The sequence below is a fragment of the Sceloporus occidentalis genome, unplaced genomic scaffold, assembly GCF_023333645.1.
Source record: "Sceloporus occidentalis isolate IW3139 unplaced genomic scaffold, rSceOcc1.0.p SCAF_2, whole genome shotgun sequence".
NCBI classification, from domain to species: domain Eukaryota; kingdom Metazoa; phylum Chordata; class Lepidosauria; order Squamata; family Phrynosomatidae; genus Sceloporus; species Sceloporus occidentalis.
Window position 1 is genome coordinate 125,210,754 of NW_028316982.1, and position 12,068 is coordinate 125,222,821.

Consider the following 12,068-nt stretch of genomic DNA (forward strand, 5'->3'; position numbering starts at 1 on the left):
GTTCATTTCATTTTTGTGCCCTAAGTGCAGTCAGTACCTTACATTTCTCTGTGTTGAAATTCATTTTGTTAGCTTTGACCCAGCTTTCTAATCTATTAAGGTCAGAAAGATACTTGAGACTGAGGGCTATACAGATGGGTGGCTAAACGCCACCCCTGTATGTCCCAGATCAGTGCCGCAGCAGCTGCACGCTGCAGCACCAATCCACGCCCCAAAAGAAGCTGCTCTGAGCAGCTTCCTGGAAGGGGTGTCATTGGCGCGCTTGTGCGCCACAATGACAGCTCTTCCGGCCAGCGCCATTTGTGCGCTGCGTGCCATGGACGCCATCATGGTGCACGCCGTATGGACGAGTGCATGCTATCATAGTGGATGAGCAGTGTAACTAGGGCTGGGAGTGTGTGGATGCTCAACCCTACTTCAGCCCTACTCCGCAGTCAGGCTGACACAAAGTGTACTGCTCCATAGCTGCCTGCCACATTTAGGAGGTTCTGGTCTTAGGCTGCAGTTCAGAATCCCATTTCCCCCCATGGACATCCAAGGCCAGGACATATTTATCATAAGTAGGATATTAATGCCTTAGCTAGATCCATTAGGGAATTCTGGTTCTTTTAAAACCTCAGCTGAATATGACCTAGGCTGTTTTGTAACTTTTAAATAGCCTGTAAGTAGCTGCCTAATGGACAGTGCCTTAATGTAAAAAGATACCTTTTGCTAATGTAGACTGATTATTTAGAATAAAAGGCTTTCCTTTAAGAACTTCAGTCTTTCACACTCTTTCATGTGCCTTTTGCTCAGTGTGTGTGCTCCTTTGCGCAGGATTCTCATCAGAGGGAGACCCTCTGCCGAGTGAGGGAATGTAAAACACAAGTCAACTTTCCCTAGTAACCTCTCTTCTGTCTTCTATTACTTAAAAAAACATTTCCCAAATTACAGGAGGCTCCTCCTTCCTAGATTATAGGAAGCAACCCCCTTTGTAATTTTGACTTGAAACTGACCATTGCAACTTGGGTAACAACACTCTGAAATATCTACTACAGTATTCCAATGAGATGTCCTATTTTGCTTCTGAGAAATTCTATCCTTTGGAATTTTGACTTTCGGACTTGAAAATTCTACTTGGATAACTACCATAAGCACGTTTTTCTATTTTTGAGATGTCTGTCACAATTTTCTGATCCATTATGACTGGTTTTCCCTTTTGACTTGTAGCAAAACTCCTCCCCTCCCCTCAGTTAGGAATTTCAGCTTGAAATGTATCACTTCAATACAGACAACAGCCCCAAGCACTCAAACTGGGAGAATGTTCCAGTGAGTTATGGTTGCCAGAATATACATGCATGTGTGCAGCCATTCTCTTAATGTTTTAAAAGATATGCAAACATTAATAAAGAAACCAATCATTTTCTTGTATTCTCTTCCCCTACCTGCCCATTGCATAGATTCTTATTAGAGTTCTCCTTCTTCACTAATGTTATACTTCCTATGTTGGGCATAATTCCTTAAAAATTATTCCTATGGAGACATTCTGTCATCATCATACTGACAGTTTCTGTTAATCTTTCAGAACACAGAGAAGTTGATCTTGGAAACAATGTTGTGAATGGACTAGTGCCAACCACCAATGGGCAAAAGAAAGGTATGTTAAATCAAGATGTGATTTTCCCTGAGAGAATGATATTGCTTTTTTCTTTGTAATGTATAACAAAACAGAGTGATACAAAACAATATATGGATAAATTCAAGGAAAGAATTGAGTTGCAAGTTCTTCTAAAGGTAACAGAAAAAGTGTGAAAGTGAAATCAAAGTGTAGCATTATATAATACGTTGTTTTCCTGCTTTTATAAAACAGCCACTATTTTTATAAAACTGATGAGAACAGAAAAAACCATCCCTTAAGATGTGGTGGGCAACTGTGGAGCGGACAGTTTTCAACTTCTCCCCCTCAGCAGACTTCACAAATGTGCCAAAGCCCCCAAACCCTCTAAAATAATTTAAATTTAAAAAATGTAAACTACAGTGGACCCTCGGTATCCACTGGGGATCCGTTCCAGATCCCTCCGCAGATATCAAAAATCTGCATATGCTCAGGTCCCATAGAACTCAATGGTGGTGTGGCCACATGGCTGTGCCACCATTGAGGACAAAGGCACTTCCCCCCTCCCCCTCCCCAATGTCAGCATCGCCGTTTTCACTGTGACAGGCAGCAGGGGGGTACCTCGTCTTCCTTCTCTTCCCCATTTCTTCCCCCTCTTCCTCGCCTCCTCTTCTTCCCCCGTCACTGCTATCATGACTGTTTCTCCTCCTCCTTCTCTTTCTTGCCTCCTCCTTCCTCCTCCTCTTTCTGCCTCTGTTGCCTTGCTGCCACTTGCCCTCCTTTTCTTCTTCTTCTTTCTCCTCTTCCCCTCTTTTCATCCTCCTTTTTCCTCCTCCTCTTCCTCCTCTCCTCACTTCATCTGCACCTGCAGCTAAGGGGCAGCAGGCGCAGGGGGCTTCTTGAGGCCAGCAGAAGCTCAGGGACCAGGAAGGCAGGCAGCTCCTGCATGGTGAGGAGAAGTGGGCACACTTGGGAAGAACAAGTTTGTTCCATTGAATTAGATCATGCTGAATTTCTTTCCATGTATTCTGGTAATTATTAACAAATAACTCAACATTCTTATTAGATAACCAAAATACCTAAATATTTTACTTTCTTTCTCACTTTACAACCTGTTTGGGTTCTAAGTTGTCTTCTTCTTCTTCTTCTTCTTCTTCTTCTTTAATTTTTGGTAAGGAACCAAGTTTTGTCTTTATTTAGTTTGAATCCTGAGTGTTTGCCAAAGCTATTAATTTCATACATAGTTTGTTCTATACAGGTTTCCGGATTTTCTAAGATGATAACCACATCATCCGCATAGCCTTTTATTTTATGTATGTCGCCCTTGATTTTTGTTTCCGTAATTCTTTCATTGACTCTAACTGAACTCAATAAAAACTTCTAATATCAAGATAAATAGCAAGGGAGAATGTGGGCACCCTTGCCTCATTTCTTTGGTTATCTGCAAATTTCAAATATATTGTCTGGACATTTTATGTATTTTTCCCTATAGATGTGGATCCTTCTAAAGTTTGTACTGGAAAGGGGGCTGTTACCCTTTGGGCATCTCCAGCTCATGAGGAGAAACTGAATACCAGCCAAACAAATCCACAGGATGTACATCCCTCTGAAAGTGAGTGAGATATTAGCCATAAAACAGAAAATTAACCTGCATGTTGTTCTTTTGCTCCTTTAATTAAAGTAGTCAGACTCTAGTGTAAAAATAATTGCTTCCAAGTCAAATTGCATTTTAAAATTCACACTAGAATTTGCATCGTAGGCAAGGATTTTGAACTTCACTGTAGTGAATAATGTGACAGCTAGCTGGATGCTCAATCTTGGCTGAGAAGTGCAGTTGCAAATAGCAAGCATTTTAGTAAAATACAATGACATCATACAAATATATTGTTGTGGAATTGTTTCTCCCAGCCCCACCAGGAAAGATTGGCAGGTTATGCTAGTGAATCAAGGATCCAACTTTTTTGAAATTAAGAAATGCATTTTTGACTCCTGCTTTGACAGGCCAGAATCTAAACGAAACTGGAGCTCAGAGTCACAATTTCGTATATGTTAATATAGGCCCATTCCGCACGGGTGGAAAGTATGCGCAGAGTGCATACAAAATGGTGGTGACCGTTCTACATGGGTGCCGCCATCTTGATGTCGCGGATGCCTAGCATCCGCACGTCGCATGGCAGAAGTGACGCAGCAAGTGCATGACTAGCAACTTGTGGCGCCACTTCTGGGTTGCAAAAAGAAGCTGCTTTTTGCGACTTCTTTTTTGCTGCGCTGAGGAGTCGCGTGGTTTGGCTGCTGGGGCTCCTCGGCGCAGCAAATGACGGCACCGGCAGAGTGCCGTTTTTGGGCACTCTAATGCGCCATAGTTTGTCAAGGTTGCTAAATCACCACTGCAAAGCACATGTACTGGGAAAATTCCAACAAACTAACACATTTGACTGTAGAGTAGGCATCACCTGGTTTTGTATAGCCTTCTTTAGCCTACAGCATCCAGAGTTCCCTGGTGGTCTCTCATCCAAGTACTCCCAGCCAAGTACTAACCTGGCCCTGCTTAGCTTCTGAGATCAAACAAGATCAGGCATGTGTAGACACAGCCTTCTTTAGGATAAATATCTATTCAAGAATCTTTGTTAAGTAAACCATTCCCTATTCCTTTGGCATTATAGGGAATGAGATATACCATGTAACCTTCACAGTGCCCTTTTTTCTTTTGTGGGAAATTTCCTAGGACCAAGATACACAGTTAAAAAGAGAGGCAAGCATTTTTCTAGGTTAGTCCATGTGAAGCCATATTAGTTTCACCTTCACTATAAATCAGAACCTCAGTAGTAATTCAAAATCAATATTTTGGAGCTTTGAAATATATTACTTCAAATATAAGTTATGTGCCTATGTGGAAAATTTTGATTTGAAAAACAGCTCACTTTGTTTCATTTCTAGCTACAACCATAATTGGATTTATTTTAATTGCGCTTCTCGTTTTGGCAATGAAACATACAGTGCTTATAATTGGTTGTGCTTTCATTGCTGTGGCATAGCGTTGTGAATGGTATTCCCAAATTGATAGGTTTTGTTGCAAAACTTTTCCTTTCTTTAAAGAACAGACATGTAATTATGGTCATATCAGTAAGACCTCAGGGAAAACCAATAAACGTCACCATAATCAAATATATATGCCAATCACAAAGGCAGAGGGAGAAGAAATAGAGAGATTTTACGATGGAATCCAAGAAGAAATTGACAACACACTAAAACAGGATTGCTTGCTAATCATAGGTGATTGGGATGCTAAAGTAGGAAGCAAAGACAAATCCAAAACTGTAAGAAGATTAGGATCAAGGAAAGCAGCAGGAGAGCAATTAATAGAATTATCTGAGGCCAACAATCACTTCATCTGAAATGCCTTCTTTATACAACTATACAGAAGGATATCACATGGACATCACCAGATGGTCAGTACAAAAAAATGAGAGATTTTACAATTTTACAAAAAGCAGATAGACTACATAGTTGGAAGGAGAAAATGGAGAAGCTTTATTCGTGCAGCCTAAACTAGACCAGGTATTTACTGTGGCACAGTCATGAACTACTTATATCAAAGAGTAAAGCTGAAGAAGAATATGAAATCAGTCATCATATCAAAATGCAATGTAAAGAAAATCTCAACAGAATTTACAAACAATCTGAGAAATAGATTTGCTTTATTAAGCACAATCATCCAGAAGCCAGAAGAACTATGGTCAAGCCAGGGACATAATCAAGGAAGAATGGACTTCCGGCCAAGATGACGTTCCGGTAAGACGTGCTCCCTCCTAGTGCTTGTGAGAGCCGTCTAGCTAGGCGTGGGAATTGGCTGTTTTTTCCAACAAACTCTCATCCAAGCCCAGCGTAGCACCATTCCAACATATTTAAACAAAAAGACGAGATGCATCCTTGATAGAACAAGCTTATTATTTTGCAAAGACTGTTGGCTGTTACAAGGAGGTGGAGAGAAATACTTGGATAAAGATACTGCTTTTTTTCTTCATCTTTCTCTTCCATGGGATTAAAATCAATTTCGCTAAACAACATAAGCAGGAAAAGAAAGGAAAAGAGAAATAAGTACAATTTAATTATTTGGATTATCCTGGAGCCGGACGGGACCCTTACCTCTGAGAAGCACCACTGGAGCGCATGGGGAGAGGCGAGTAGTCGGCTGGAAGGGGAGGAGCTGCATAGAGACAACCTCCCGGGTGCAGTTGGCTGACACGCTATTTTGCTGGGGCATGACGGGAAGCTGAGTACTGCTTGGCATTCGTGGATGCCTCTTACTGCAATACTGAGTTTGAGGAAGAGCCAAAAAACAGAGAAAGGAGAGATGTATTGTATGACGCAGCATGATTTATTGGTGCAGTCTGTTTTCTCTCTTCTGCCTTTTCTAAGTTGCTCCTTAGTGAGTTATCAGAGGGAATACACCAAGAAGGCACTGCGCGAAAAAAACCACACAACATAAGTGGAAGGGAAAGCTAAACTGCCAGGAATGATTTAGAACATAAGGACAGTGTCTGATTAAGTCATAGAGTGGAAAAAGACATTGATTGGACAATTTGAACAGGGGGAAATCGATGAAGGCAAGAAGTGGAAAGTAAAGCTCACATTCTAATTGAATGAGAGAAGAATTGTGGCAAGAGAGACGAGCGAAAGATTTATGAAAGTGCACAGCAGAGAGAGACTGGAACTTACTGTGACTGTTATTGTGACGGTGGGGGTGGGATTGTTATTGTGAAGTGTACTTGAATAATAGAACATAGAGTGAGCCTGACTGAAGTGCTCCATTGACAGGAATTAAGAAAGGAATGGAAGGGAAAGGAAAAGGGAGCAAGAGGAAGAGAGGAAGGAGGGAAGAAAGGAAGGGCAAGGGAGGTAAAGAAGGGAGGGAAAAGAGGAAAGAAGGTAGAGGGGGTGGGAAGAGAAAGGGTAGGGAAGGAGGAAAGAAGGGAAGAGTGAGAAAGGGAAAGGGGAGTGGGGCAATAGCCCAACTAAGATTCAATGCCTTCTGGAAAGGTCACTAGGGTCACTCAATCTCAGGCCCAGACCCAAGTACAAGCACAGTTACAAGCTCAAGCACAATTAGATCGCAGACCCTCTCTGGACCAATCTAAGATAATGGATCCCAATGCTGCTTTTTTGCTAGATGAAATTAGGAAAATCAGGACAGATTTAAGTAAAGAAATTCAAGAGCTGAGAATGGAAATGGCTAATCTCAAGGTTGAGATTAAACAGGAATTACGAGAGGATTTCAAGGGTGTAAAGGTAGCGATAGATAAAGTTTCGGAGGAAATGAATGTAATCAAACATAAGATGGATAAAATTGAAGCTAAACATGAGAAATTTGAGGAAAACTTAAAGGAAATAAACCAAAAACAAAGAGACCTGATAGATGAGAATGCAATGAAAGAACTGCGGGCCATGGAGAGATCCCTTAAAATAAGGGGTATCCCGGAAGCGGAAGGTGAGAAGTTATTGCAAAAAGTGATCTCATTACTGGCAGATTACTTGGAAAAAGATCCAGATTGGTGTGAACTACAAATTGACAGTTTATACAGATTAAGCTCTTATGCAGCTACGCAGAAGCAGATGTCGCTAGATATTGTAATCTTTTTCGTGAGGAAACAATTTAGGAATGATGTGTTGATTAAACATAGAGATAAACCATTGTTGTTTGAAGGGCGAGAACTGCAAATATACAAGTACGTCCCCCCAACGATTATGAGGAAGGGACGGGAATATAATTTTTTAACAATATTACTTAGAGAGGGACAAATATCGTATAGATGGAGATTACCGGAAGGTCTAATTTTTTGGTTTTGCAATAAGAGAACAGAGTTAAGATCATTGCAAGAGGCTAGAGATTTTTGTAGATATTTTAAGAAAGAAAATAAGAAAGAGAAGGATCCAGCTAAAAAACTGAAAAAGAAGAAGGAATGTAATAATCTTGAACAGCAAAACGCAGAATTAGGAATTGGGGAATTGTTGATTCCACCTAAATCTCTGATCCCTTTAGGAGAAAAGAATGACCTTAGCAGAGAATCTGAAGAAGAAGTATTATCGGAAAATGAAGGGGCTGAGGATCCCATTGTTAGTAAATAGCCCCTATTACCTAGGTCCTCTTTAGATTTTTCTTAATAAAAAACAGAAATGATTAAGAAAATTAAAATAGTTTCACTGAACGTAAAAGGCCTAAATGGCAGGGAAAAGAGAGGTAAGATTTTCCATTACCTGCAAAAACAAAAACCTGAAATTACCTGTCTACAAGAAATTTGAATTAAAAAGGAGGACATTAGACTAGTAAAGAATAACAAATTAGGGAACGTGTTTGTTTCGACTGCTGTAAAGAAAAAGAAAGGTGTAGTACTCTATGTCAACTCGAAATATGGAGCGCATGAGGTATTGAATGATGCTAGAGGACATTATGTTGGAGTCCAAATTATTTTAGATGGGAAAACTGTTCTGCTCTTGGGAGTATATGGTCCCTTAGAGAACAAATAAATAAAATAATAATAATAAATAAAATTTTTATTTATACCCCGCCCTTCCGAATGATCAGGGCGGCTGACAAAATGCACCGAAGCGCAGACAGAATACAGAATTAAAAACAAGCACAATAATATTAATCAATAAAAACCCCCTTAGCCCATCCTCACGGCCACGAGAGAGGAGGGAGGCCCACAGGATGTTTTAGTCGGGGAATGCCTGATTAAATAGGAAGGTTTTTAGACCCTTCCTAAATTGGGCCAGGGTGGTGGATGAGCGGAGCTCCGTGGGCAGCGTGTTCCAGAGGGCTGGGGCAGCTGTGGAAAAAGATCTTCTGGCCGTAGCAGCCAACCTAGCCCCAGGCACCTTCAGGAGTTGCTGCCCGGATGTTCTGAGGGTGCGAGGCGGAATGTACGGGGAGAGGCGGTCCTTCAGGAATCCTGGACCCAAGCCATTTAGGGCTTTATAGGTAATAACCAACGCCTTATATTGTGCTCGGAAGCGAATGGGCAGCCAATGGAGATCTTTAAGCACGGGTGTTATATGGCTGGTCCTGGGAGCGCCAGTGACCAGCCGTGCTGCCATGTTCTGCACCAATTGCAGCTTCCGAGTTAGATATAAGGGTTGCCCCATGTAGAGTACATTACAGAAATCCAGTCTCGAAGTTACCAGAGCGTGTACAACAGTTTCAAGGTCCCTCTGGGCCAGGTATGGGCGCAGCTGGCGAATCAGCCGAAGCTGATAACAGGTGCTCTTGACTGTCGCATTCACCTGAGCAGTCAGGTGAAGGGAAGAGTCAAGAAGCACCCCCAGACTGCGCACGGAGTCCTTCACGGGGAGCGTGACCCCATTCAGGACAGGTGGAACCACCGTCATTCCTGGACCAGGGGAACCTATCACTAGTACCTCCGTCTTCTCTGGATTAAGTTTGAGTCGGTTTTCCCTCATCCAGCCCATTACTGACTCCAGACAGGCCACGAGGGGGGAGACGCCATCCCCGGTCACTGCATCAGTCGGAGACATAGAGAAAATAATTTGGGTGTCATCAGCGTACTGATAACCCCGCGCCCCATGTTTCCGGATGATCTCTCCCAGCGGTTTCATGTAAATGTTAAATAGCATGGGGGACAGAATGGCTCCTTGAGGGACCCCAGTTTTGAGGGCCCGCTCACTGGAGCACACGTCCCCCAGCTGCACCATCTGGGACCTCCCAGAGAGGTAGGAACGGAACCACTGGAGCGCAGTGCCCCCGATTCCCACCTCAGCCAGGCGCCCCAGAAGGATACCATGGTCTATGGTATCGAAAGCCGCTGAGATGTCCAAGAGCACCAACAGGGACACGCTTCCCCTGTCAATGCCCAGACGGAGATCATCGACCAAGGCGACCATGGCCGTCTCAACCCCGTAACCTGCCCGGAAGCCAGTTTGAAATGGGTCCAGATAATCCGTTTCATCCAAGACCGCCTGAAGCTGAATCGCAACCGCCCTCTCAATCACCTTCCCCAAGAATGGTAGCAGCGACACCGGCCGATAATTATTATGAACCAGGGGGTCAAGGGAGGGCTTTTTTAGGATCGGTCTTACTATGGCCAATTTAAGATCCGATGGAAATCGCCCATCCCTGAAAGATGTATTTATTATCCGGCGTAACAAGAGTGTCACCGCCGGTCCCCCCTGGGCCGCTAACCATGAGGGACAGGGATCAAGAGAGCAGGTTGTTTTCCGAACACTTCCGAGGATCTTGTCCACATCCTCGGTACTCACCGACTCGAACTGATCCAGAATAATACAGTCTACGGAGGCTCCGGACACTTCTACCCTAGGTTCTGCCATAATGTCGGCGTTCAGACCTTCGCTTATACGAGAAGTTTTATCCACGAAAAAGTCATTGAACAAGTCACAGCAGGCCTTAGAAGGTTCAAGGATCTGGTTCAGGGCAGGAGGGAGTTGAGTTAGCTCCCTGACCACCCTGAACAACTCTGCTGGACGTGACTCCGCGGACGCAATGCGAGCACCATAGAACGAATTCTTTGTTGCTCGTATTGCCTCTCCATAGTCCTCTAACAGTCGGTCTAGGAGAGTCTTGTCGCTTAAGCGAAGGTGTTTCCGCCAACGGTACTCTAGCCGTCGCAAGGGCCAATTTTATCTGTCTTTACTAAATAAACTGGAGAACTTAACTTTCGATTCCTGTATATTGATGGGGGACTGGAACAGGGTTTTGGAACCCCTAATTGAGAGGCAGTCTAAGAAAAGAATAAAGACAGGGCAAGGTAAATTACCAAAAGAATTTTTTGAATTCAGAGAATGGCTATTTATAAAAGATGTCTGGAGAGAGCTGTATGACTTAAAGAGAGAATTTACTTTCTTCTTGGAAAGCTATAATTCATGGGCTAGACTTGATATGTTTTTTGTCTCTCTGAATTTGATTCCAAGAATATTGGAAATAGAAGTTAAAATAAGGATGTTGTCTGACCATAGCATGATTACTCTGTCTATTAATTAGGCAGCAAGGAATTTAATTGGAAATTACAAAATAAGCTTTACAAAATAAATTACAAAATTACAAAATAAATTACAAAATAAAGAAAAAATTGTGAAAGAAGCATCCCAATGCTTGCAAGACTATTTTAGAGAAAATATGAATTGTGGCGTTTCCAAAAGTATTGTTTGGGAAGCGGCGAAAATGGTCTTGAGAGGGTTTTTCCTAAAAACAGAGAACACTCAATTAAAAAAAGAAAGGAATGCTAAACTTCAAGATCTACAGAATAAGCTTAAAGCAAAAGAAAATGACTTAAAAAACAATCCAGGTAAAAGAAGCTTAGTAGAGGAAGTAAAAAACTTACAGCACCAGATATCTATATTACTAACAGAAGAATTACAGAAGAGAATATTATATAGTAGGCAGAAAATATCTGAAGACGCTAATAAGCCTGGGAAATGGCTGGCCTATCAGATAAGAAAGGACCAATCCAAAAAACAGATTACTGGCTTAAGGTATAAGGGGCAGAGATACGTTGATCAAATCAAAATGAAGCAGATAGTACATGAGTTCTATGAGGCACTTTATATAAAAGATGAAATACAGGAAAGCTTAATTGACGAATATCTTACAAATTGTCAGCTAGTACCATTTGACGCTGAGCAAAAAGAGCTACTAAATAAGGAGATGACTGCGCAGGAAGTAATTGAGGCCATTAAAAGGACCAGGGCCAATAACACCCCACGCCCTGATGGTTTTACCACAGAGTTTTATAAAACCTTTGTACACCAGTTAGCACACCCAATGAGTTTGGTTATGAATGAGCTCATAGATGGAAATTTACCAACCACCTGGGCCCAAGCAAATATCACCCTCATGCATAAGGAAGGAAAGGATAACCTCGAAATAGCCAACTATAGACCGCTCTCATTGCTAAACAGTGATTGTAAAATTTTTGCATCGATCCTGGCTGAGAGATTTAAATTTTTTTAGCAGTATGGACTAAAAAGGATCAGAATGGTTTCTTACCTAATAGAAGAATTAAAGATAATACCAGGTTTGTTCTTGATGTGATTGAGCTATACCAAAGCAAAACTAATTCTAACTTGGCTATGTTTTTCATTGACTTTGAAAAAGCGTTTGATAAGGTTAACTGGTTGTTTTTGTTTAAGGTACTTGAGAAAATAGATGCAGGAAGGAATTTCATCAGCTGGATTAGAACGTTTTATTGTAAACAAGAGGCACGAGTTTTACTAAATGGGGAAAAACTGAAGCAATTGATATACAAAATGGAACTAGGCAGGGATGCCCCTTGTCACCCCTATTGTTCCTATTAGTGATGGAAGTACTTATGTCTGCTATTTGTGAAAACAAGATGATAAAGGGTCTCAATTATAAAAATACAAATGTAAGGCCTATGCCGATGATCTATTTATAACTCTCTTAGATGTGGATGAGAGCTTAGATTCCCTACTTAGTGTTTTG

General features: G+C 41.8%; 1 protein-coding gene across 2 annotated transcripts in view; it reads left to right on the forward strand.

The window, feature by feature from the left end:
- The window catches only part of LOC149318985 (sorbin and SH3 domain-containing protein 1-like), a 204,580-nt gene that overhangs the window by 72,919 nt on the left and 119,593 nt on the right, over window positions 1-12,068 (forward strand). For both annotated transcript variants that reach the window (XM_089510869.1, XM_089510868.1), the window contains 2 exons: window positions 1,565-1,636; window positions 3,087-3,206. In XM_089510869.1, the coding sequence (XP_089366995.1) occupies window positions 1,565-1,636; window positions 3,087-3,206 (192 nt within the window). The remainder of the gene's footprint in view (window positions 1-1,564; window positions 1,637-3,086; window positions 3,207-12,068) is intronic.